Source organism: Perognathus longimembris, chromosome 11 (assembly GCF_023159225.1).
Source record: "Perognathus longimembris pacificus isolate PPM17 chromosome 11, ASM2315922v1, whole genome shotgun sequence".
Classification (NCBI taxonomy): Eukaryota; Metazoa; Chordata; class Mammalia; order Rodentia; family Heteromyidae; genus Perognathus; species Perognathus longimembris.
Window position 1 is genome coordinate 11,858,581 of NC_063171.1, and position 27,307 is coordinate 11,885,887.

Consider the following 27,307-nt stretch of genomic DNA (forward strand, 5'->3'; position numbering starts at 1 on the left):
TCAAAAAACTAACCTCCTCCAAACCCAGTAAACCAATTATTAAATGGGCAAAGTAGCTAAAGAGAGACTTCACAGGAGAAGAGTAAAAATGGCAAAGAAACATATGAGGAAATGTTCAACATCGCTGGCAGTAAAAGAAATGCAAATAAAAACAACCCTGAGATACCACTTCACTCCAGTTTGTATGGCCTATACTCTGAACTCAGCCAACAACAAAATTCTGGAGGGGATGCAGGGAAAGAGGAACCCTTCTCCACTTTTGGTGGGAGTGCAAATTAGTAAGACCACTTTGGAGAACATTATGGAGGTTACTCAAAAAACTCAGCATAGATTTACCCCATTACCCAGCTATACCACTCTTAGGCATCTATCCTGAGCAACAGGTCTCAGGACATTGAAAAGCCTCAGGACTGGAAAAATAAATGCAGGAAAGGCAGGAAATTAAGAAAGAAATACTCATTTACATATATTTAGAGAGTAAGAGGGCTAAAATGTGTAACAATACTTATGAGCAGGTATAAGAAAGAAAGTCTTTAAGAAGGGCTGAATTTAAACTGTATTTGAATGTGTTATAGAAAGTGCTAGGAAATGATATGAGACTTTTAAAGAAATGATGAAGAAATAAATAACTACCAATGATCAAGTTAGAACACCATACCTGATTCCCTGAGAAAGGAAAGGCTTGAGTGGAAAAGGTTCTGAATGAAAAATCAGACTCAGCATTTCCTTTGTGCAGTTTGAAATGATCTTTCAGAGGTGAAAAAAAAGAGATCACTGGGTGAGTAAGCTTAGACAGAAAATAAAGGGGGACTGTTTCCTTTCATTATAGTACTTCATGGATTATAACTAGGAAACACTATGAGATTCTTCAATTAACCATCAAAAAAGCCGAAAGTGGAGGTATGGCTCAAGTGTTAGACTGATAGCTTTAAGCCCTAAGCTTAGGGAAAGAATAGACCAGGACCTGAGTTTTACACCCCCCTCCTCACCACACATACACACATTTTGATTTTGTTACTTGCTAATTAGAGGCCTATTCTGGTGACATATTAGAATAGGCTATCCAGGGTACCTTATCTTCTTTCTTTCATTTGTTTTATATTTCAATAGAAAAATCTATCTTCTGCACTGCACATGGAGATGTTTACATAAACTCTGTCCTCAACTTCACATTCATTTGACTCAGTTAAATGATCCTGGATAAATTTCTACCTTATATAGTAAGCCAGATGAGATATTAAACTTTTAGTATACTGAAGACAGAACTCTATAAGGAGGTGACATTAGAAAGGCAGACTTTCCAAGTACATGAGCTAAGAAACGGAACTACTTGGGAACTACAGAGACATGTGGATTATGCTGAGCATCGCAAATCTGTTAGAATCTGAGCATGGGCTGAAGCTTGTACCAATTTAAGAAGTGAAGTCTTACTGGTGATATAAACAATTACCCTTCTTCATATAGATACCATTTAGTTTCAAGGACTTTGGAAACATATAATTTTTTTATTCAAAATTCATAAATCATTCTGCATATCAGTGACAAGTACACTGCCAATCAGAAAACACAATCCAGGATTGTGTCTCCTTTGAAATGACAGCCAAGATGTCACCAAAACTGTTTAGAGACTTTTAAATCCTTTCCGTTTTGAAAAGGCCTTGACATAGCCTGCAAACCACTCTCTAGAAATGTTTGCTTCCTGAATGTTTTTTTTTTTTTCTGAATGTTGTTTTGGTAATTTTTGAATATATATATATATATATATATACATATATGTATATATACACACATACATATATATATATAATACAGACAAGAATATTTCAAACCTCATTTGATTTTGTTATCTGATAGCTATATAAACCAGATTCCATTTTTTGTCTGCCAGCAATTTTAAATCCTTATGGTTTTCCACAATTTATTTTTACAAAAAGAATACATTTTAAAGTATGTATGTTGACTCTCTTATGACTCTACACTGTGATTCATATATTTCTAAATAATTTGAAGGAAAAATTTTCAATTATACTCCAACATTCAAATTAGGCTTTCCTCATTTATAGTGGAAAGTGTAGCAGAAGATGGTCATTATGCAAAGAATGTGTGCATGCATAAGTGAAACAACTTAGAAAAAGAGAACAAGAGGCATCTTAGACTTTATTCACAACTGAGCTTATATTATTATTCAAATGAAAGCCATCCATAAGCATGTTTTGGTGATCTAATTCTATTTGACCACTACTAACATATTAATATTACTTCACTTTCATTTCTTTCTGTTTTGGTACTGAGGCTTGAATCGGTACTGTCCATTACCTTTTTCCCTAAAGATGGCACTCTATCATTTCAGCCCCATCTCCACTGTTATATTTTTTACTGGATAATTGGAGATAAGAGTCTCCTGGACTTTCCTACATACACTGGATTCAAACCATGATCTTCAGCCCTCAACCCTCTGAGTAATGTTATTTGAGATGTGAGCCACGGGCTCCTGACTTGTACTATTTAATTTTTTTGGCATCATTAAAGACAAATGTATATACTGAAATGCATTGTTAAGCATGGCTGTAAAAGTCGAAACTGGAAATCTGCAACAAATCTAGAAGGAACTGAATGCAATTGTTAGCATTGGCGTTGGTGACAAAAATAGATGACTCAGTTGGGCGGTTGTACTAACATCTGTAAAGGATGTAAGGGAACAGAAAGAAATAGAACTCAAGAGCACCTTAGTTAATTAGACAAGTAGTCAAAATAAAGATGGGACTGAATAGAAACCAGATGCCTCTCCCACTCTGTGGCAAAAAAAGAGATGACACATAGAAAATCTCAGTGTATACAGATTGCTAAGAAAAGATGTTTGACTGCCACAGCTATGCGGGAACAGCTGAAAGGGAGTCAAATTGACTGGTTTACTTCTCCAAAAACAACAAAGTAGTCCAAGGTTAGACACAGGATACAAGGGAGTTCAAAAAAAATTGGAGTTTTGTGGTTCTCAATTGAAGTGAATAGATTGTATTTTGAAAAAAACAAATGATACTGCAGATTATTTTAAGAAAGATTCTTGACCCTTGGTTGCTACTAATGCTGTCTTTAAATCTGGAATTCATAGTTTAAGAGGTTATACAAATTAGTATCAAAATGCAAAGTGCATTGTTTATAAAAGAAGGTAGATTCTAAGCGTAAGAAATTTTTATGATTTTGCCTCTAGCACACACATCAAGGATCACAGACTGCATCACAAGAATATAAGAATGCGTAGTAGGTATGGGAAGAGGAATTTGCAACCTAAACACATAAATTTAAGACTTATTTCCCCATGGATTCTAATGACTACAGGCCTCATCATTTCATCTTGAAAGTTTGGTTCATTTTTTTATCTGAAACTTGTGGATGGTTGTAATATCTCCTAAGATAATAAATGTGCAGATGAAATGAGATAATCTACTGGACAGCAGTGGAAGTATCAGTTATAGCTACTTTTGTTTTGAATTTGTCTGTCTGTCTACCTCTCTTCCTATTTCTCTACCTCTTTAAGAAAATATTTGTTTAAATTTTGAAATGAAATAAATAAGAATTCAGGAATCAATGAGATCCACTGGTATATTTTCTTCAAATGTGCTCTGCCACACATCACTAAGCTTCTTTCATTACTGCAGTAATCTAAGCAATGATAAGACATTTCCTGTATTCTTCTTTGTCTTATTTTCCTTTTATATTCAAATTTCTGCATCATGCTTATCAAGTGCTTCTTTTGAGATACATGTATAATCTATTGATCTCCCTGACAGATTTCTGGCCATAATACAATCTTGTATTTTTTTTTTTTTTGCATCACAACACTTAGGAAAGCTTACTGTAATTTATTTTAGCTAGAATCTTCCTACCAAGATAGTTAGGCTATCTATTCAGGCTCTATGACTATCTATATGTTTAGGTACACCAGCTTAATGCCCAGCAAACAGTAGATAATGAACTTTCAATTAGTAAGCAAAACCTAGGGAAATGGAAAATAAGGAAAATCATATCTGACCATAGCTGAGGGAGCACAAGTGATTACCAGGGAGTGAAGTCTCTCAATTAGTACAGAATGCTGGGGAAGTGGTGTTTGAAGAAACAAGACTATAGACTGGAAAGTACACATTTTCATTACAGTAATACAAGGAGTAATTACAGATGATTAGTTTATACGCTTTTCTTTATCAAAACTTCGAGTATATATTTTCCTTGAGAGAAAATTCAATCCAACCTCATTTAAAATACTTTATTTCAATATTATATCTGCACTCCTCACTCATTAGATCCTTCCAGATATGATATACATTCATCTTTTTCCATAGTCACTTATTTCTCTGCCATTTTTCCTGTTTTTATAAAGTTTATTTCCAATAGAATTAGTTCTTAATGCAGTTTGTTAAGACAATTTCCACTGTAGATTGAAAGATTCATTTGAATGGAATCAGTTTCTACTTATGTTGTTTGCTTACATTTCCTTACTGAGAGCTGCCTGACATAAAAATTTGTGGTTTCATTTTATATTTTTGGTTGGTTTTTTTTTAACTGTATTTTTTTGTGTTTTCTTTTTTGGTACTGGGGATCGAACCCAGGACGTTGCACTTGCTAGGCAAGTGCTTTGCCACTGAGCTACATCCCAGCCCTCATTTTATATTTTTGTGTTTTGAGGGAACCTTTTATTATGGAGGGATTTTTAACCTTATGAGGTGAATAGCAGGTGCATTATATATATATATAATGAGAGTAAAATATCAATCACTAATAAATACCATATTACAATAAACATAATAGCTAGATAGAATGATTTTAAAATGTCTTATAGACTCATTATGCTATATTTTTATAAATAAAATGTAATTTTATGAGTTGTATCTTCATATTTAATATCATAAGTACATGCTCCTAGATTCATATTACTATAAAATTGCAGCATATATTTTTTATATTTATATATGTACACAAACATATACATATTTAATGCTAAAGATTGAACACAGGGCCTTGCTCATGCCAGATATGCATGCCAACCTTGAGCTGAATTCCTTACCCTAAGTTAGTGCATTTAAAATCATTACACTATGGTGTGATTTGAAGCTACTTTATAATATTACAGTGTGTGTACAAAATTTTCTCATGAGTCATATGCTTTCCCTCTTCATTGCCCATTTTACTTTTTTAACATTAAAGAGGATATAACTTCCTTGATTTAATTACACACATAAATTGATATGTTGAACTGAAACACTTGTACAGTTACTTCATGATAATAAAACATAAAAAACACAAAATAAAAGACAAAAAGAAAAATGTTGAAAAAAATAAACCTATTATGAAAATTTTAAATCCCAGTCATAGGAAAATATGAAAATATTTATTTTTTCTAATGTAAGTTTTCCTTTAGCCATTTAAAATTATTTTCTAGTTAATTTCCAAATTTATGTAACAAGTGGTCCAAACTGCAAGCTCACTTGCTGTGGTTGCTTTGCCATGCCTTGGTTTTTCTATGTATAAGAAGTTCTGAAATTTTATACACATATTACTCATCTAATACAGGCTATTCTTTGACTCATTTAAACAAAACATCTGATCCCAATATTTTTCCATGGACCATTTTCTCCAGAATTCATTGATAAAAATTCACTTAATAGTTTGCTGTTTTTTTTTGGTCTTTTTTTCCCAGCATATTGTCAATGTTTTGATATTTATACTTTTATTAAGACACATAGTTTGCTCATTTTACAGTATTCATAGAACTTATCTAACAGGTTTCTTTTTGTCTTATAGTCTTCAATGGTATATAGGTATGCAGTTACAGCAAAATGGGGTTGAAATTTCTGAGTATCTGTTTTACATGGTGCAAATGCTAACCATTGTTACATTTGTGTTTTCCATTTCTTCTGAGAAGATTTTTTCCTTTCTAGATGAAGACACTGGAGAATAGGGAGCTGAGATAGTTCACCACAAATTACAGAAGGAAGGCATCAAGACTAGTGCCCATGTTTAGCAATCTTTAAGCATTAAGTTACTCCTTTTCCATAAATAAATGCCACATTAATGTGTCAACCTGATATAAGGTGATGGTTTAAAATAGAGAGCATAAAATAGTTGAAATTTTATCATCAATCACAGAGACTTGAAAGTTTGCTTCTTGTGTGTGTTCTCTGTGTAGGGGACCAGAAAATGACATCCAACATTATTATAGTTTACAGATGTGGTCATTCACTAAATTCAGTATAGTGTAACCCTATTTTTCCTAGGTGAAATCAATAAAACATGTGATGCTATCTGTTTTATGGATAAAGATAAATAGAGATAGGTAGAAAAGAGGTGGATTTAACAATTAGTATAATATGACTTAGTTGTTTTATGTAGAATTTTCTGCCAATGGAAATTGTTTATAATTTACATTCTCTGTAACAATCAGACAACTAAAATTGACTATCGAGAAATGGGAGGAATTTTTATATAAAGCATCTTAAATTATTATGGAAAATATCACAGTTTTAAACTTACAATTCAAATATGTCAACTAATCTTGTCAAACCTACTCAACAAATTTAGGACCATTCCTTTCATTTCTATATCTCCATTGTTGTCTACATATCCAATCTCATTTACCATACTTGTTCTCCCCTTTGAAATATCAAATATTTGTAATTTTTAGAAAATAATAGAAAGCTTCACATATCAATGTTAAAGCAGTTTACTCTCACTCTGACATATTATTTTTTCTTCTTTTCTTTATACTTATAATACAGCGTGTTTTATAACCTACCTACTATGTGAAATCACTCTGTAATATCTGCTCTCTGAATCTCCAGGTAGAATTAATTCTTTTCTACTGTGATAATAATGAGCTTTAAATGTGGTCTTATTGTCATACTTTTTGTTTTATATGCCAATTTACTTCTAGTCTGTGATTCCACTGTGGGAACACTCAAATCAATTTAATAAATCAACATATGAACAGCTACTCTACATCTAGCACATAACACATGAGAATGTGCAGATATATTTTGAAGAATGTAGTTGTATAGTATATAAGTTGTGAATGCCAGAATTAGAAACAATTAATGATAAATAATAGGAATGAGAATGGTTATGTGTTTGAGTATATTTATATAAATACAAGTACTTTATTTTCAATGCAGTTCTCATTTCTGATATTTTAAAAATATTCCAAGTGGACAATAAGTTTTACTTGAAACAATTCATAATTTAATTATATATTATTTAATAAAAAATATTGCATGAGCTAGGTTCCAGTCATGCCGGTAATCCTATCTACTCAGGAGGCTGAGATTTAAGGACTGCAGTTTAAAGGCAGCTCTGGCAGGAAAGGACAGGTGTCTTATTTCCAATAAACTACTCAAAAAAGCCAGAGGTATTGCTGTTGCTCAATTGATAGAGTGATAACTTGGAGTAAAAGAAGCTCAGGAATAGCTCCCATGCCCTGACTTCAAGACCAAAGACTGGCAAATAAATAAATAAGTAAATTGAATGGATGAATAATTCATAAAGACCTATAAAAGTTTTGTATGCAAATATGAATACTATTCTAGTTAGCTAAATTATTATTGTATACAAATTTAATTTGAAAAGAATGTTTAAAAAATAAGCAAAACCATTTTTTGCCAAAACTGCTAATTTATTATATACCTTAGAGTTCAGCTGCCCTTGAAAAGATGAAATTTTCTATTATAAGATATTTAATACATAGTTTGATTATAATGTTATTCCAAAATAAGTAGGGCTAATTTTGTAAACTAATAAAGGGATAAAAATGGTTTGCAAAACAGTATTATCAGAATAAATATAAACTCTTATGATTTGCTTCAATATATTTCCAGAGATGGAACAAATTTATATATATACATTTTCATTTTCCCAGAAATACTGATATTTAAATGGTAACTTTAAATGAAGGCTGCAATAACTTTATAGAAGATTAAAGTTATTTTCTCCTTCTTGTGAATTCCAGCCATGCCTCAGATATTCATTGATCTGTTGATGGTATAGTACCCTAATAACTGTTGCAGTAATTAACATTCATCTAATATTTGGACTACTGATATCTTTATTTACAAATTTGAATAATATTTTTGAATTTCATGTATTCTTATCCCCTGTCCCCATAAGTACACAATCACACACACCATAAACCCTGATTTTGGCCCTGAAATTATAGTAACTACTGATATTGGTAAGAATATATGTTTTTCACTTTTGTGGGTAAGGTGACTGGAACTATGAGTTTATGTGTGTTGTAAATAGTTTTATGTGGCTTCCTGTTTGCTTGCTACTTGTATATTAAAACTTCTTGCTTATATAATATATTTGGCAAAACACCAAAACAGCTTTAAATTACAAATTGTTTATACTTTCCATTTACAATTAACATAAGATTATGGAAATGTTCAATGGTGATATCAGTTGTGCAAATGCAATAAAGTACAAATAAGATGGATCACAGAGAAAACACTTTTGTGGGAGCTGTTGCTGATATCTATACAGATTTTCCTTAAGGCCTTTTCAGTGAATTTGATCTTTCTATAGTACAAATTATGTGATAATTACATCACACTCTTGGTTTATTTTATTTTCAAGTAAGTAAAAGTAGTTGGAAATGCTGCTGGGTGCTAAATACCTTGCTTACATAAAGAGGCTCTGAGTTCAGCTTCCCTCTTTGAGCAGTTTGTGTGGGAGGGGGAGGAGGAAGAAGGAGGGATTGGAGAGGGAGAGAAGAGAGGAGAGAGAGAGTAGAAGAGAGAGGGTCTCCTTGTAGAAAGTACAACATTATTACAGGCAATCAAGGAAGTTTCTTATATATTAAAATTGAATAATTTACAGTGAAAGTGATTTTTCCCTTCCACATGGATTACTTTTTTTTAAAAGAATATCTAAGAGGACTATACAGCACAATTTTTCACTCTACCATTTCCAAAAAAGGATAAAAAAGGAATTGTACTGAATACAACAGTGTTTTAAAATAGGTTTTCTGTCAAGTTGAATTTAGAGGTGTGTATTTTGAAGTACTAGGCACTAATTTTCAACAGTTTTCATATGGGTTAAATGGTGGCTCAAATGGTAGAGTGCTAGGTTTGCACAAAAATGCTAAACGAGAGTGCAAGACCTTGAGTTTAAGTCCCAGAGTTAATATGTACACACACACACACACACACACACACTCACAATCTTGTAAATAGTATTGTCACAATAGAATTTTTTGTCCTATCTGGTCTCTACATAGTAGATGTTCAAAAATATATGGCAAGTTATTTTAAAACAAGATCTTGGCAGAAATTATGTTAAAGTCTAAGGCTAGTTTTCATTCAAAACCAGGGATTGATTACACTTCAATTTTATGGATTTAGCTAATTGTACTCTGTCTTTGAACAGATCAGTTAGGAGATGAGAGCCTCCAATATCCTGAAGGATTTCACTCACCTCTTTTGGTGCATCAGCTACAATAAATTCAGAATAAATTCTCTTGGCTTTGGAAACTATCTTTTCTGCACATTCTGTTTTTTTGAAGTCTTCACAGGCAAGCCAAAATTCAACATTTTCTTCACTAAATTCTGATTTTAGAAATGTTCGAAAAGCATCTAAACCAGCTATAAGACATATGTGAGAAATATTTGTTCAATAACATACAGAGCAGAAAAATGACAAAAAAATGAGTACATTGCGTTATTACAGTGAGCAATTCCTCAGTAGCTGTTAGTAAATATTCATCATCTTACTTAGTTTAACATTTACATCCTTTAGTTTTGAACTTTAGAGAATCTTATTTCTAATCAATAATCATAAACACAAAATATGTAAAAACATATTTCTTCTACTAACTCCACCAACAAAGAAAAATGAACATTTTCTTTCAGGTTAAGAAAAGTTTAGAAATGGCATTTGGAAACTCTTTTGACGGTGACTTCACAGGAATCCCCTTAGGTTGTTTTTTAATCCTGTTGCACTAATTTTAGGCTATATTAATGGTATTATACTAACTGCATAGTAAAAATATCAGTGTTTCAGTTGATGAAGTAACAATTTCATATTCAAAAATTAATTTGTGTCAGGCCTTGGTACCTCATTCCTCTAGTCTTACTCAAAAGGCTGAGATCTGAGGATCTTGTTTCAAAGCCAGCAATGAAAACAGACCCCATGAGATTCATGCTCCACACACAACAAAAATACATAAATAATTTGCATTTGTTTGGGCTTAAGGGAAAAGAACCAATGCTAGAATTGGTTTATGTGACTGTATCAGAAAACTATAATCTTTAAGCTGAGGGTAACTTAATGAGAATACTTCTTTTATTTGGTAATAGAGGTTTTATTTTGAAAGGCAAACAATGGGGCTCTTCCTCAAAATTTCCTTATGAAAATATTGATCCCTTCCATTCTTCTTTCATGTACCCTTTGCACAGTGTTTGCACCATAACAAGCATTTCTCTGGCAACTTTTAACTAAAGACTACAAATGGGTCTACTTACTTGAAGGCTTATTTCCTTTGTCTTTGTTAGTATATGCTTAAAAATGTTAGTAACCAGAAAGATCATGTAATTTGTCATATCTATCCATTTCATCTTTCCCTTTTCTTACTTGCAGCCAAATATAGGCCATTATTTCTTACTCTGATGGATATATACGTTTGTGAGAACCTGTTTAGATCCTTACTTCTCTGCTCTTCTCATCAAAGTGTACTGTGAAATACATTCACTTGAGAAGGTAAGTGTGCTAATAATTTTAAGGCTGAGTAAAGTAAGTCTTTCACTAGGTAATAGGATAGAAAGGTCATATTCCGTCTTCTGTGATGACCAGGCAAATTCAATGTGGTAATGCCAGTTTAGTCATGTTTCTAGTCTCATTCTTCTTAGCATTATCTGTTCCTGATTGAGGCTGTGCATGTGTCAGGGGAGGAAAACACTGTTGTACAAGTCCCTCAGGGGAATTTGCCTTCCAAAACACTGGTAGTTTCTCCTCTGCCTGCCAGGAGGGCCCTTTGCATGCACTCAAAGCATCTCTCTGGAGGCTTCAAGAAGAGTGACTCGATCTGTCAAATATCAAGGTAGAGAAAGGAACTTTATGGAGATATTATGAATAAAGAATATTGACCAGAGTGTAAGAAAATACAAGAATAAACTTAATGGAGCAGAGCTACATCAGTTTTTAGAAAATAGAAGTCTTGTAAGATAAAGAATCTTGAACAAGATTTAGTTGTCTAAAATCATTGGATTAAATGATTTGACATTGTGCTTTATTTGAAATAAGATGTCATTGTGAAAAGTTTCAGGTAACAATTAAAATTCTCAGTAGAAATATTTCAGAATGTAGATGTCATTTATAAGAAAGCACTATATAAATTCAATTAACTGCACATTTCTTGCATTTAAAAATACATCCAGTTTTCTGTGACACAGATTTATATTATAAAACTCCTCAGCAACACTGGATTAAAAATTTCCCTGTTGGGGCTGGGGATATGGCCTAGTGGCAAGAGAGCTTGCCTCCTATACATGAGGCCCTGGGTTCAATTCCCCAGCACCACATATACAGAAAACGGCCAGAAGTGGCACTGTGGCTCAAGTGGCAGAGTGCTATCCTTGAGCAAAAGGAAGCCAGGGACAGTGCTCAGGCCCTGAGTTCAAGGCCCAGGACTGGCAAAAAAAAAAACAAAAACTTTCCCTGAATGTGGTCCAAACAAACATGCACTTGGAAGGGCTAAACAGAATCATATTAAAGCTTATTTTATGCATACAAGATAAAAATATACTTTGTAATAGAGGTAACCTTGCATATTTATACCTAGTATTTTATGTTTGTCATTAAGATGTGTAAAGCTTCTTCCTTTTTAGATTATCTAAAAACATCCAACTAAAATGGTAAGAGATCAAAAAATTTTAATTATGCCATAGTTCTCCTCAGTTTTATGTAAAGGCTACTCTGAACTCATAATGCATTCCTTTCTCAGCTTAATATGGTGTACAAGAGTGTTAGTGCTCAGGGCCTCACATGTTCTCTGGTTTCTTGCTTGACTGACACTGTGTCACTTGAGCCATACCTCCAGCCTGGCTATTTGATGGTGATTTTGACGATGGAATCTCAAGGGGTTTTCTGAAGCTCAGGTTGGCTTCCAACTTTAATCCTTCAGAGGTCATTCTTCTAAGGAGATGTGATTGCAGGCATAAACTAGGGCCTAGCTACACATACAGCTCTGAGTTTTAAAAGATGCCAAATAATTTTGGAAGAGTATACTATATACAATTAACATCATTATTTGAGAGTGTTTATTGAATGAACAGTGAGCTCTCTTAGGTGAAACACAGAGCAGAGTAGCCAAAAATAGGAAGTGAGAGCCGCAGGAGAGAGAGCCCCTACTCAGTGCATGAAAAGTATATGCTCAAATTGACAAAAAAAACATAATTTGGTGAGTGCTTAAACTGTTAAAAAAGAAACCCTGCATTTTCTTCTTTCTGTGAGTTATAACAGAAAATCCTAGGGCTTCTGCAGAGAGGTGTTTGTCTTGATTTCATGGCCTTTTGGCCTTTGTTCTGTGATGCATTTTCACAGAAATCCCTGCCACATCACAACAAGCAGACTTTCTCTGAGGAGATTCAGCAAATGCAATCTGTTTTATTGATTACATCCTTAAGAGAAAACAAAACCCACCATCCAAACATGGCAACAAAGCATTTTTGTATATATCATTAATTGGGTTACAGGATTTACATGGATTATTTATACTAATGTTTCAGGAAGGTCAATATAAATTTATATATAAGTAAATAAGAATGAAAAATTATTTCAGCTTTATAATTTTCAACATTTTCTCATACTATTTTTATTTATTTTTTACTTTAAGTGGAAATTTCATTCAATTAATACATCATTATCTCACTGAACATATTTCTTACAGGAAAGGCATGGGGGAACATGAATGTAATCCTAGATACTCAGAAAGTGAGAAATGAGAAGTGAGAAGTGGAGATTCACAGTGTAGGCTACCCAAGGCAAAATTAAGACATGGCCCGATGTGGAAAAACAAAACTAAATACAAAATAAAACAGAAAGGCTTAAACCAGAAGCAAGGTTTAAATAGTAGTGGGCTTGCCTAATAAATGTAAGACCCAGAGTTTATCCCCAGGAACCTCAAAATAAATGAATAAGTAAACAGATGGGTAAAATAATAAATATTTATATAATTTTATGTATCTTTTTTCTTCCTGGTGTAGATAGAACTGATGCAAGAAATGCTAATAGAAACAGAAGTTAAAGACCCATTTGTGATTATATTTTACAAAATAGTTCATGTAAATAAATCGAACAAGTTGTTTATAACTGGGCCAGATTTTCCCAATTTCACTTGTTATTGAATATAAATATATTTATACATGATAGTACATACATAGTTAAATGTTTTTGTAATTATTAAAGCTGAAAATAATAGAGATGCATATACCTTAAAATATATGTGTTTAGTTCAAAGTGTATGTAAAACAAGAGTATTTTAAATTCTTCAGGTTTTGAAGCAGTTATCTTATATATTAAATGACAGGGAGAACCAGAAAATGAAAAGCTTCTTACTTGCTACTTGTAATTTGTCTTTTGTCTTAATATATGGAGTATCTACAAATAAATATCAGATACAACCTATCTCTATATCTAAACTTTAGACCTTTAAAATTATGGGTCTTTTAAGAGCATTTATTTGAATTACTGATGGAAATCCAATTTCTGATTGAATTCAGACCCTTGGAATTGTTAGTCAGGTACTCTGCCTCTTAAGCCAGTCTGAAGCCTTATTCTGCTCTTTTCAGGTTTAATTATTTTCTGCAGAGAAACTAGTAAAAGAGAGCTTAAACTGACATCAGTACATTGAATGCATGTAACACATATCATTTACAATTTTACAATTAACACATGCAAATACAATGGTATTTTGGTTTGCATCTTACCTTGATTGGCTAAGAGTGTGTCCATTTTTTCAGGCCATGTCATTGCTTCTGTAGTTGGTGACCTGTAGAAACAACATCTACCCTTGACAATAGCATTGTGATCTTTTTATTTTATATAATTTACTAATACTTGAATTATATTCCTGTGTTAAACTATACTATTTATATAAAAAGGCACTAGAAAGATATCATATCTGGGAAGCAATAGGAAAAATGTTCATTTTTAATTGTCCAATGTTGATTTGGTCTGTATCCAAGATGTCCCTCTGATAGCAGTGATAGTGAATGAAACATTTTTGAATATTTCATAGCAAAGAAAAATATCCATTTCACACTTATGTACCACAAAATAATTTTAAAATGCATTAAACATAAAAGATTTGGAAATTGTGAAAATATTTTATTTCAATGTTTCATAAACAGTTTACCTCCTCTGAGTGAGACTTTATTTCTCTTTAGACTGGTATACATTTGTTTGAACAGATAAGAATCTAACAACACAGACTACTCTTTTTTTTAAAAGCAGTCAAAAATTTATAGTTGTAAGTCTCCTGTAGAATGTACACTTTGGTGATATGATGAATAAATAATATATTAGGTTTAAGATGTCCTTTTCTGAGGTGCAAATACATCATACTTTCTCTTTAATAAACGAAGGTCCTAATAAACAAGCTTCTCTACACAATAAATCTCTTCTTGAAGAAAAAAAGAGCCAAATTGTAGCTGTGATACAAATACATAGTTATGATGTAACAAACAGTACAAGAAATGTATCCAATGCCTAACTTATGAAACTGGAACCTTTCTGTACACCAGTTTGATACTAAAAATTTGAAAAAACAACAAATACGTAGTTACTAGAATAGATGAACCAATTTAATCTTTAAATTACAATGATTGAAATAAAATAAGATAGTCTCATACCTAGGAAATCCTATAGAACTTTTGCATCTGCCCATCAAAGAAACAATCATAGACTGGGAACATGGCCTAGTGGTAGAGTGGTTGCTTTGTATACATGCAGCCTTGGGTTTGATTCCTCAGCACCACATTTGTAGAAAAAGGCAGAAGTGGCGCTGAGGCTCAAGTCGTAGAGTGCTAGCCTTGAGCAGAAAGAAGCCAGGGACAGTGCTCAAGCCCCAGGACTGGCGTTAAAAAAAAAAAAAGAAAGAATCATAAATATGATAATGTGAATTGATTACCGTACTCTATGATAATGTGAAATGATTGCCATGGTCTAATTTTCTCCAGTTAGGGGCCCTTTGTTTTTATTTATTTATTTTTATCTCTGGGAATATCAAATTTCCAGGACCGAAAATTATCTAAGACATTATTTTTAAGTGGCACATTTTCATTTACATGGGTAATCAAAAAGATTCAGACTTCTCAGGTTTCATCTTTCATAAGTTAAAGATGAAACAAAATCCTAGACTTAATTTTACTTTATAGAGCAGTTGTTTATTATATTACCTGTTTCATGAAGAATCTATATTTCAGGTATTACATTGTTAAAATTTGTAAAAATTCTGAAATGACCATATGGTCACTTGAAATGTGCTGGTTTAAAAATATTTGTAGTGAGATTTTAAATTTAGTGGTTAGCATGGTATTAGAATTTAAAGCAACTTAGTACCCATGGATGTATGCTAATTCACAGGATAGATAGAAGGCTTGCCACAACAAGATGCTTCCAGTTTGATTAAGGAACACAAGGTAGAGTGAGAAACAGGCAAATTCATTCAACAATAAACATCTCTTTCCCAATTCATTTTTAAATTTTCCAATAACAGTGTTGTTCTCTTCCTGCCCTGCGAGCAGGAAGAAATACTGGTTGAATCTGTTAACAAGTAACCAGTGAATGACAACCAAGCTTTATATAAAGGTAGATATTAAAGCATTCAACGGAAAGGCACACAATGGCTTTCTAGATGTTTGTAGACTATATTTAAAATATTATTGAAAAGTATAGCTACATTGTGGGAGTTAAAATGCCACAGATAGGGTGTTCTGGGTAAGGAAAAAGAAGTTAATGTGGAAGCCTCCCTGGAAGGCAGTAGAACATGATGGAATTCTGGAAGTTGTAGACAATGAACAATATCACATCCATGAAGCAATAGCCAAAGAGAAAAGGAATAGTTCACCCAGATGTTATAAAAAAGTAAAAAGTGGGGCTGAGAATATGGCCTAGTGGCAAGAGTTCTTGCCTCATTTACATGAAGCTCTGGGTTCCATTTCTCAGCACCACATAGAGAGGAAAAGGCCAGAAGTCGCACTGTGGCTCAAGTGGCAGAGTGCTAGCCTTGAGCAAAAAGAAGCCACGGATAGTGCTCAGGCCCTGAGTTCAAGCTCCAGGACTGGCAAAAAAAAAAGAAGTAAAAAATATCTTTGAGAATGAAATTTTCAAATAAAGGGTAATTTCCCTTATTGCTATCATTTGTGTGAGAAACCATAAAAATAAAAAGAAGAAAATCTTGGAGATGATGTTGAACTAACAGCAACTGAACGCAAACACTTTGAATCACAGAGATATACTAAATGCTACCAGGTATTTCATAGATATCCTTGTGTAATATTATAAACAATACAATTCCAGATACTAGCTTATGCTAATATTATATAGGATCCACAAAATGCCATTGGCTGTAAAGGGAAAAGTTACCCTTTAGCTCTTTGAAGGTATGTATCTAATGGGTGTGATTAAGAGAGAAATGCTGAGATCTTTTTCTTTTAAATTATCGTGCACCTACATTGTAGGTAGGGCAGTATTTACTTTTACAAAATTAGATGGCCTGTAACTACTTTAGGGAAAATCTTTGCTCATTGTCATTAACGATTTTTTTTTTACATACTATATTTTTTTTGTGAATTGGTGAAAATGCTAATTATTGGCATTAAGGAACAAACTGAAATATAATACTTATCATACCATTAATATATACAGAACTTCTGGATATACAAAATGTTCACTGCATAGTTTTGTCCATGTCACATTCTTCACTTCATTTAATCTTGAAAATAAGAGTTCAATTAATTCCCATATTACCAATGAGTCCAAAGGTCAGAAATGTTGGTAACTGGAAAAGTATTTCACATATAGTAAAGGGAAGATCTAGAATCCAGACACTGGTGTATGTGTGTACAACTCTAACTCTTTATAATATGACTAAGCTAATGCCTAATATAACTGTTGCTCTTCTTTAGAGCATTTATGATAATTGTAATGAAGTAGTTTTCTTCCATTAGGGTTTTATCATACTTCATGCCAGAGCTTTATCTAAATAATAGTTTGGTTGTGGCAATTGGCTGTTTAATGATTATTACATGGAAAATGTTTACAGTACAAAATAACAATAGCATATTTCTTAGGTTATTTATGGAAAATGCAAGCTTTTTCATTAAATTATAAAAATACTTGGCATCAGTAGCTCTTGCCTGTAATTCTAGCTTCTCGGGAGGCTAAGATCTGAGAATTATAGTTAAGTGCCAGAGTGGGAAGGAAAGGCTGTGAGACTTTTATCTCCAATTAATTAGAAAAAATAGTTTTAAGTAGAGCTGTGGCTCATATGCTAAAACACCAGCCTTAAGCAAAATAAGCTAAGTACAGCATACAGGCCCTGAGTTTAAGCTCCGCCAGCATTAAATAAATAAATATCAGAAAATAATTTCACTAAATAAAGGAGTGGCTGATTTAAAATGATATTTGAGTGCCCGGTTTTTTAACTTGTGCAATCCTTTAAATCACCAAACAAAGATCCATGTTATCATTACATATGTGAATTGTAACATAGGCTTTGTCTGAATCTTCTCCTACATGTGTGTTTATATATTTCCTATTGAATAATTAGAATAGGTTTCTGCATGTGTATGATTAGCCGTGAACATTCACGGTATCTGAAGCCAAAATAGCACTTAGTATTTCATGGGGTTTGGGCTGATTTCCTGTCTCTTTTCTTCATTAAGCAAGTGCCATCAAGGCCAGCAGTCCCCATATTATATGTCCGGAAAAGAGCCAGGCCAGATGGGAACTGCATGAAAGCTACCAGTTATGCTGCTAATTGTGCCAGCTAGAACCAGTTGTATTGCATTAAAAAATGTGGACTCCAACAACTTAGCTGTTCACACTTAATTAGCAGTGTGCTGGAGAATGGAAAATTCAAGCAAGGAATCCTTGTGCCTGAGGAAGTGCCAGCTGCTTCCTTATCCTGCATTTGCTATTTCTTGAAAAAGTTTTTCAGTAAGTTTTGCAACAACAAATACTTTTTGCCAGGTTAATATATTCACATCTTACATGGCTTGTAATTTTTTTGGAAAATATCATATAAAGACATAACAGTGGTCTTTCTCCACTTTATCATCTCCCCATGTCTAGCAAAGCTGCAGAATTTACTGAAAAGGAAAGCCAAATATGGCACATATGGTTGATACATTTTTAGGACAGAAGAAATTTATAGAGAAAGGAGAAAAATCCAGGAGGACAACATCATTGTATTTATTATTAATGAAAGAAACAAAACATGTACAAAACTTGACTGTTTCATTTGTATATCTTCCAAGATACAAGTAGATTTAAACCACAACTTACTTTACTGGCATTTTTCGTCCACTCTGTCACAGATGATGCTAAATTTCTCTTTCTGACTGATCTTCAAGCTGAGGGTAATGTGACAGAAGGAACATTATAATTAGTATGAAAATACCTATCTCTAGGTTACAAATTGGCATTCTCTGAATTTTGTTACTCTCAGCTCTTTCTATTTTCTTTTTAACTTTTCTGTGGTCAAAACATTTAAACTTTGAAGTAACAAATGAGCCTTCCAAAAAAATGTTACATTTTTCTGAGTCTGGCTACATCCATTTCATTTGACAGTTTACATGCTGAACTTGATATAGATTTATTCATAAGACAATCATTGCTCCAAATACTTACTATATTTTAATGTATATTATACTACTATTTGATAATATTTTATAATAATCATATCGTATATATCATTCACATTTAGTATTCAATTTGTCCAAAAGGTCAGTTTTCTTTTCTTTGTTTCTTGGTTCTCAGAATGTGTGAGGAAATATCCATATTCATAATTTCACAGCTGCAATTTTTAAGTAGTTGAGAATGTTTTTTCACATGGAATGAATCTTCTAGGAAAAGCATTCTTTTTTTAACTTATGTAGTTTGGTAGCAGAATAATGTATCTATAACTTTTTACCATAAATCCCATGAAATATATGCTAATATTTATTTAAATATGGTTAAATTTTTAAATATACTAATATGCTTATACAAATAAAAGCAAAATACTGGTATTTTTGGTGGTAGACAATGTTCTGATACACTGTGCTTCATCAGGATTTTATCTCATTGTAGCAGATACGTTTCATAATAAACTTAACATATATACTTTTAAATTTACCATATATGTATATATTTATATGCACATATATGGATCTCCATTCTGATATAGATAGATAGGTAGATAGTTAGACAGATAGACAGACAGACAGATAGATAGATAGATAGATAGATAGATAGATAGATAGATAGATAGATAAATAGATATAGATAGATAGATTTAAGGACATTTCTATCTGTATATCTGTAAAGATATACAGATAGATAGGTAGATAGATAGATATAGCTCTGTGTAGACATGTCTCTACATAGGCTTATATATAGATTTATACAGAGATATATTGATTTGATAACTGTCTTTATCCATCTCTCTTGATCTGTATTTCATTTGTCTCTCTCTATCTGCATATCTCTACATGAATCTATCTGTTATGTAGGTATATGCAGAAAGTGAAAGAGATCTATACAGATATAAAGATATATTCATATATATGTGTATAACTATATAGTTTCGAATATTTAAATATATAAATATTCATGATAACATGTTTTATATGTGAATACACACATACACATATAAATTAAACCCTCAGTATAAATTAAACATGATTATTTGATTAAAGAAGAATGATTTTGAGAGTGGAAAAAAGAAATTAGAAGGATGCATAAATTGTTTTGACCTGACTTACTATTGAAACCTCTCCCTTTATCTGCTTTGTAGAAATGCCTAGTATATGAATGACCTTGAGTTAATGAGACTTATAAAAGTAGAGTAGATGACATGATATGTCAGTGTATTATTAAGAAGGGATATCATTAATTAACTCCATTCATTCATTAATTCAAGCAACATTAATTAATGTTCTCATGATATGCAAAAACTGAAACATTAAGCATATATTTACTTTTACAGCAAAACAATAATGAAATCTTGAATCCATAATACATGTTTTAAAACAATACATTTTAACAAGTTGCTCAAGTTCAAATATTCTGTTTGTGAAACTATGTAAAGTTTTTAAGAAATAGGAGCTTGGCAGTATGGAGATTCCTCAGAAGGCTCAATATAGAACTCCCCTATGACCCAGCAGCCCCACTGTTGGGTATCTATCCAAAAGCCCACAAACAAAATCACAGTAATGCCACCAGCACAACAATGTTCATCACAGCACAATTTGTCATAGCGAGAATCTGGAACCAACCCAGATGCCCCTCCATAGATGAATGGATCAGGAAAATGTGGTACATTTACACAATGGAATTTTATGCCTCTATCAGAAAGAATGACATTGTTCCATTTGTAAGGAAATGGAAGGACTTGGAAAAAGTTATACTAAGTGAAGTGAGCCAGACCCAAAGAAACATGGACTCTATGGTCTCCCTTATTGGGAATAATTAGTACAGGTTTAGGCAAGCCATAGCAGAGCATCACAAGGCCCAATAGCTATACCCTTAGAAACACATAAGATGATGCTAAGTGAAATGAACTCCATGTTATGGAAACAAGTGATATATCACAGTTGTAACTACTTTCAACGTCCTATGTGTATGTGTAGTTTCTATTATTGATGATGTTTTGTATCACCTTCCTATGTTTGTACCTACACTATCTCTGTAATCTTATCTGAGTATATTGGAAACCGTGTTTACTGGTATTGGAAGTAGGAAATTCAAAGGGAATACCAAATTCGAGAGACACAGGGTAAAAAAAGAGAAATAACTACAGAAGCAATACTTGCAAAACTGTTTGGTGTAAGTGAACTGAACACCTGGGGGGGGGAGGGAAAGGGGGGAGGGTATGAGGGACAAGACAACAAACAGTACAAGAAATGTATGCAATGCCCAACGTATGATACTGTAACCTCTCTGTACGTCAGTTTGATAATAAAAATTTGAGAGAAAAAAAAAGAAATAGGAGCTTGGAACAGACTTATTTTATATTAAAACAATAATTGAAGATTTTATTTTAAGTTTGATAAATTGTAATCATGGTATTTCCCAATTTATTCTTGTTACAAACCACAATTATTATATACTTAAATGTATGCTTCCCGTTTTTTCTACAATCTTCTTTTCCTTGTTCAGGATCAGACAAGAATTAGGCATCATATATTTAAATAACAGCCTGAAATATGAAGTGCAAGAGAGGCTAATCTTTTTTCTTGCACCAAATGAGTGTTATAAATTGTTCACTACATCTGGATAATCAGTTTCCACAGATAGACATCATTGGTGCATCTAAGTACCACTAGCTTTTAGTGTAATGGAGTTCAGGTTCAATCATCACAGCTTTTCCCAGTGTGGTTGGTTGAATAATGACTCCTCAATATGTCCACTTCCTAATGTCTACATAAAATACTATCTCTCATGCTAAAGAGAGTTTTAAGGTTTAGCATACATTTTTTTCCAGTGAACCCAGTGTAATTATTTGGAATCTCTTAAAATGGGTGGGAGGAAGATTGAAATCAGTAGTAGAATATGTGAAGATGGGAACATGGAATTAAGTTATGTAAGAAGTTGTTTTCTAGATAAAACCAGCAACTGCTACTGCAATAGTTTGATTTTGTTATTCAAGACAGATTTTCGACTCTGGGACCACTGGACTGTAAGATCATAAGGTGTTCATTTATTTGTTTTGAGCCATGAAGTTTGCAGCTGCTCATATAGGGGCTGAAGGAATGTAACATATCCATAGACTGTCACTCTATAAAATTTGTGAAAGCTGATAAAAGATAGTGAAATAAATACACATTTTGACAGCAGAGCAGTGAGTGCAAGTACTTGTAGACCTTTTACTTCTCATAGTAACCTTGAATTCTTTGAGCTTCTACATTATTGAAATTGGGAGAGTGTTTTAAGATATAAGACTAAGAAGGAAAATACTAAGTCAATTTATTGTACAGATTGCTGTATAGGCTTGCCGTGTTTTCCTTTATATATTTTTACACAATCTGGCTATGATTATGATAAAAAATCTTAAGTACAGTATTGTCATCAAGGAATTAATGGCTTGAGCTTTAGAATTAGTATAGGTGAAACCTTTGTGAGAATACATCTCAACAGAAAAGTCTCGACATGGTGATGTGTGTTTTCATCCCAGCTTTAGTAGGACATAAACAGGAGGCTTATGACATGAGCCAGTCTGCAGTCACAAATAATGGAAGAGAAAAGGAGTGGAGATGTGGCTCACATGCAAATCCCTGACACCTGAAACAATAGTGGTAGCAGTATCAAGAGAAAGAATGAATTTAGGGAGGCAGGACAGTTCACAGTAAAACTGAACTGAGGTGTAAATATGAGGGCTACAATAGCAGTTTACTTGCGGACAAAATAATTTAAAAATTAAATTTGTTTTTATAAACAAAGGAGAATACTCTATTTTAAAAAAATATTTTGTGCCTGCAGTTACTGCAATGTGAGGGACAGTTTTTAAAGCAAAGAGCCTCTATTTGATAGGGCCCTTAAATTATTTCTTGGAGCAATTCTGAAAGAGAAGCTTGAAATGTTTGAGTAATGGCAATATGACGGATACATGTTTCTTCTACCAAATAGTTATTGGAAATGCAATGCTCATTTGTGTACGTGGTGTGTGTGTGTGTGTGTGTGTGTGTGTGTGTGTGTGTCTGTGTGTGTGGTTGTGTGTGTGTATGTGTGTGTACCCTTAGTCTGCGTGCTACAAAATCTTTTACTTTACTTTCTAGTCACACCTGGTGACTGTAGGTCCTGAATGTCTGTTTTGTGTTTTAGCAGAATACCAGTTCTAGACAGTCCAAGAAAATATCCACCTCAATAATAGAGAAATATTTAAAAAGCTTACCAAGACCTATTTTTAATGCCTTAAAAGACAAATGAGGGCTGCGGGATATGGCCTAGTGGCAAGAGTGCTTGACATGAAGCCCTGGGTTCAATTCCTCAGCACCACATACACAGAAAACGTCCAGAAGTGGTGCTGTGGCTCAAATGGCAGAAAGCTAGCCTTGAGCATAAAGAAGCCAGGGACAGTTCTCAGGCCCTGAGTCCAAGGCCCAGGACGGGCCAAGAAAAAAAAAAAAGGCCAAATTAAAGTGTACATTTGGTGGATTTATATACATTATTAATTAAAATTAAATTTGAAACATCATAAATTCTAGTAAAATAGGATTATTATCAAGATTTTAAACAGTGTCTTTGGAAGACAGAAAGTAAATAATGTTGATCTTCATACTGAAATCTCATAGTCTTTATAATATTTGGTATTAATTAGTCCCAAGAAGCTTTTTTCTACTGTTGCTGAGTATTCTAACATACAGATATTAACATTGTAATCATATTATTGGTATTTTCAGCATAGTTCAACTTTGCCATCGACATTTTGTACATAGAACAAGTGTTATAAGTTCTCCAGTTCCAACTTTCCTTTCTTTTCCTGTCCTTTCCCCTTCCTTTCCCATCCCTTCCTTTACCTTTCTCCTTCCTCTCCCCTTCCCTTTGTTTTCCTTTTTTGGGTTTTGTTTGGAACTCTCTTGTAAACAACTCAGTATTTAATGGACAATAATTCAATCTAGGGAGGAGTCATGGAAACATTAATAATGCCAAATAACATATTTTTGGAAGAATTTTAGCAGCAGAACTTACAAATATCCTTTACAAAATACTTTGTAAACTTTATTTCAGCCAAGTAGACTGGGCACTGAAATTCTGACAAGTCAGTAAGAGTCTGCAAATTGTAGCATTTAAAAAAATATTCTAAAAGGCAGGTTATCCAATAATCCTTATAATTAAGGATATTAGTCATTAAAATGAAATGAATCAGGATAAATTTAAGATATATATGTGTGTGTATATATTTAACATATAGATAAATACACATCTATATCTGCATATATGTAGATATGTCTAAATAGATACTGCTAAATAGATATAGCTATAGTTATATCTACATAAACATATTATGTATTATATTTATATACATTTATATAATATACACCTTGAAGTTCATAATTACTTCCAAAATATATGAAACATTGCATACATTCTACTTTATATTATTAGCTCTATTTCTCTTATTGCATGTTATAGTAAATGGAAATAATTGTCTGAGCTATAACAAACATTTCAGTTACTTCTATTATTTAAATTACATTTAGATTCCAACTATGGATAATTTGTCTCATCTTACTTAAGTTTTCCCATAAGACAGAGGAAAGTGGCAAGTAAAATTCTCCTCAAGCCAATCACTTTACTCAACACATAAAGAGATTGTCCTTATGTATTTTGTTAATAACTGGATAGTTTCCTCTAAACAGTAATTTTGCTTCATACTGTCTTAACTTTCAAAGTTAATTACATTTTCTAGAATACAGAAGGAAAATAAGCAGTTAAAGCAATTTGTTCCATCTTAAGATTTAGTTAAAAAAAAAAAGCTGGCATATTATCCCATGAATCCCATGATAGTCATTTAACTTTTTGACAGACTAAATGGGTTTCTCTTAATTCACAGATTATTGCTGAAAGGACATTCTTCTCCACATTAGAAAGATGGGAGGAAGTTATCAAGTGAGCGTGCTGCCGGGAATCACAGAAGCAAGTCTCCCATTGAATTTATCTTTCCTTGACCACTTGAGATGTTTAATCTTCTACTCAAATGGTACTTAGGTTTAACTTATAGACTGACTACAGTAAAGTTAGAAATGTCATACATACATTAGTTTTTGATCAATTTGCTTTAGGACAATATGTCTCAAAAGTAAGAACTTTATACCGGTCGTTAAGGCAGATACTATCACCACAATATGCTTTTCTGTCCAGCACCCCCACCCCATAAAACCCTCAAAACTATGTTTGATTTTTTTCTCTTATCCACTGAGTCGATAATCCCTAGCATACTGATATGGAAATATTTCTTTGAAACATAAATTTTCTATTTATCTTCCATATTGACTTTTTTGGTATTCTGATATGATAACTAGCCTTAGTCTTATTCATCAAATTTGTATTACTTAGAATTATTTGCTATAATTTTTTCTTGTGAAAAATTTCAAGGCATATTTGAAAAGTAACTGCTTTTGTTTCTCCAAAAATATTCCAGCAATAGCCTTCTTGTGGCACATTTGGTTTTACCAGCCATCATTTCCATTTAAAACACTGTGCTGCTATCTTTCTTTTTGTGCATCTTGAAGAAGAGCAGATTCTTGCAATATGCATAAATGAAATGGATATGGTAATGGAAATGGATATGCGTGTGAGTGTGTGTGTGTGTGTGTGTGTGTGTGTGTGTTCTACTACTACTACTATTTAGTACAGGGATGAGGACATTACTAGAATTTCAACTCAAAGCTTCACACATACTAGATGCTCTACCACTTAAGCCATGTCCTCCTACTATTTGTGCCTTGGTTATTTTGTCAAGCAGGTTCTTTTTTTTTTTTTTTTTTTGGCCAGTCCTGGGGCTTGGACTCAGGGCCTGAGCACTGTCCCTGGCTTCTTCTTGCTCAAGGCTAGCACTCTGCCACTTGAGCCACAGCGCCCCTTCTGGCCATTTTGTGTATATGTGGTGCTGGGGAATCGAACCCAGGGCCTCATGTATATGAGGCAAGCACTCTTGCCACTAGGCCATATCCCCAGCGTCAAGCAGGTTCTTGATAGTAACCCTTGATCACCTGGACCATAATCCAGCTATTTATGATTCCTATGCCATGGGATGACAAATAACACTGCAGCTAGTTGGGGTTGAGAAGGGATCACAGTGACTTTTGATCTAAGCTTGGCTTGATATTAATCTTGCATTTACAGAACTGGACACCTGGGCCTGACCTTTACTCTGTGGTGTGTGTGTGTGTGTGTGTGTGTGTGTGTGTGTGTGTGTGTGTTGGACCCGGGTAACTGCAACTGTAGTCAGGACACGGGGGATGCAGAGGAGAGGGGACCAATGCACACTTTATTTTAGGAGGGCCAGGGTTTATATGGGGTTAAAAATCAATTCACAACTTCAAGGGTAAAATTAATACAGCATGATATCCATTTCAATACAAAAGTTGATGTTGCTACTGCAGGGAGGAAACTAATATAAAAGTTTTCTACTACAAAGAGTGGCTACTTCAAAGAGTGGCTACTACAAAGATCTGACCTACTACAAACATTGTTGATATCAAAACAGAGGATAGACCAGTCAAGACAGAACTCACCTAGCTACTATTTCCTCAAGACTTTGACCATGACTTCTCTATTTACTGTGAAAAGACTTCCCTATATACTGTGAAGAGCTTTCGCTAAAGGCAGCTGGTCAAGCAAGTCTCCCCAGGGAGGCTCTGTACAGGGAAAAGGGAGATTCTCATAACTAAAGGTGGTTTCCTTTGGCCATCAAACACAGGAGACATCTTTAAAGGAGATTTTTCCCCAAGGACCTATTAGTGTGTTAATGAGGCATCAGAGTAACGGTGCTGAGGCTAAGTTTTCCACTGGTCACAGAAGTTACTCTCCCACATGTGTGTGTAATTTTTTTCTTCATAAATGGGAATTTACCTATGCTCATATATTCTGTTTTCAATTCTTTGTTCTGTTCTTTGATCTTTATCAATCATATATATTATAAAAATCCTAAATTTATGTTTATATTTGGGTCTTTCTTCTAATGGCTTTAGTATTTCTTTCATCAAATGATTTTTGTAAAATTGAAAAGGATTCTTTTTCAAAATTTAAGACATTTCTCTAGAAATCTTTATTTATTGTGAGAATATGCTGTTTTCCCTTAATAACATTAAGGTGGTCTTCAGTGAATGTAGACAACTATATTTCTAACATATTCCCACTACTTTTAATGCAAAAGTAGACACTTTTCAATCCAAATCTGAGAAAAATTAAATTTTCAATATATTAGGATGTTATAGTACTTATTTTATTATTGTATTTCTAACATATTTTTATAGTTTTATGGTTTTCATAGTTTTATTATCTTACCCAATAATCTACATTGATTTTTTCTTTTTATTATTTTGGTTTATGAGACAGG

General features: G+C 33.2%; 1 protein-coding gene across 1 annotated transcript in view; it reads right to left on the minus strand.

Moving 5' to 3' along the window:
* Rgs21 (regulator of G protein signaling 21) overlaps positions 1-18,617 on the minus strand; it is a 33,277-nt gene extending 14,660 nt beyond the window's left edge. The window contains exons 1-3 of the mRNA XM_048357307.1: positions 18,550-18,617; positions 13,968-14,044; positions 9,460-9,626 (exon numbers count right to left, since the gene is read on the minus strand). Coding sequence (XP_048213264.1) covers positions 9,460-9,626; positions 13,968-14,044; positions 18,550-18,560 — 255 coding nt within the window. The 5' untranslated portion in view covers positions 18,561-18,617. The remainder of the gene's footprint in view (positions 1-9,459; positions 9,627-13,967; positions 14,045-18,549) is intronic.
* Between the last annotated feature and the right edge of the window lie 8,690 nt (positions 18,618-27,307).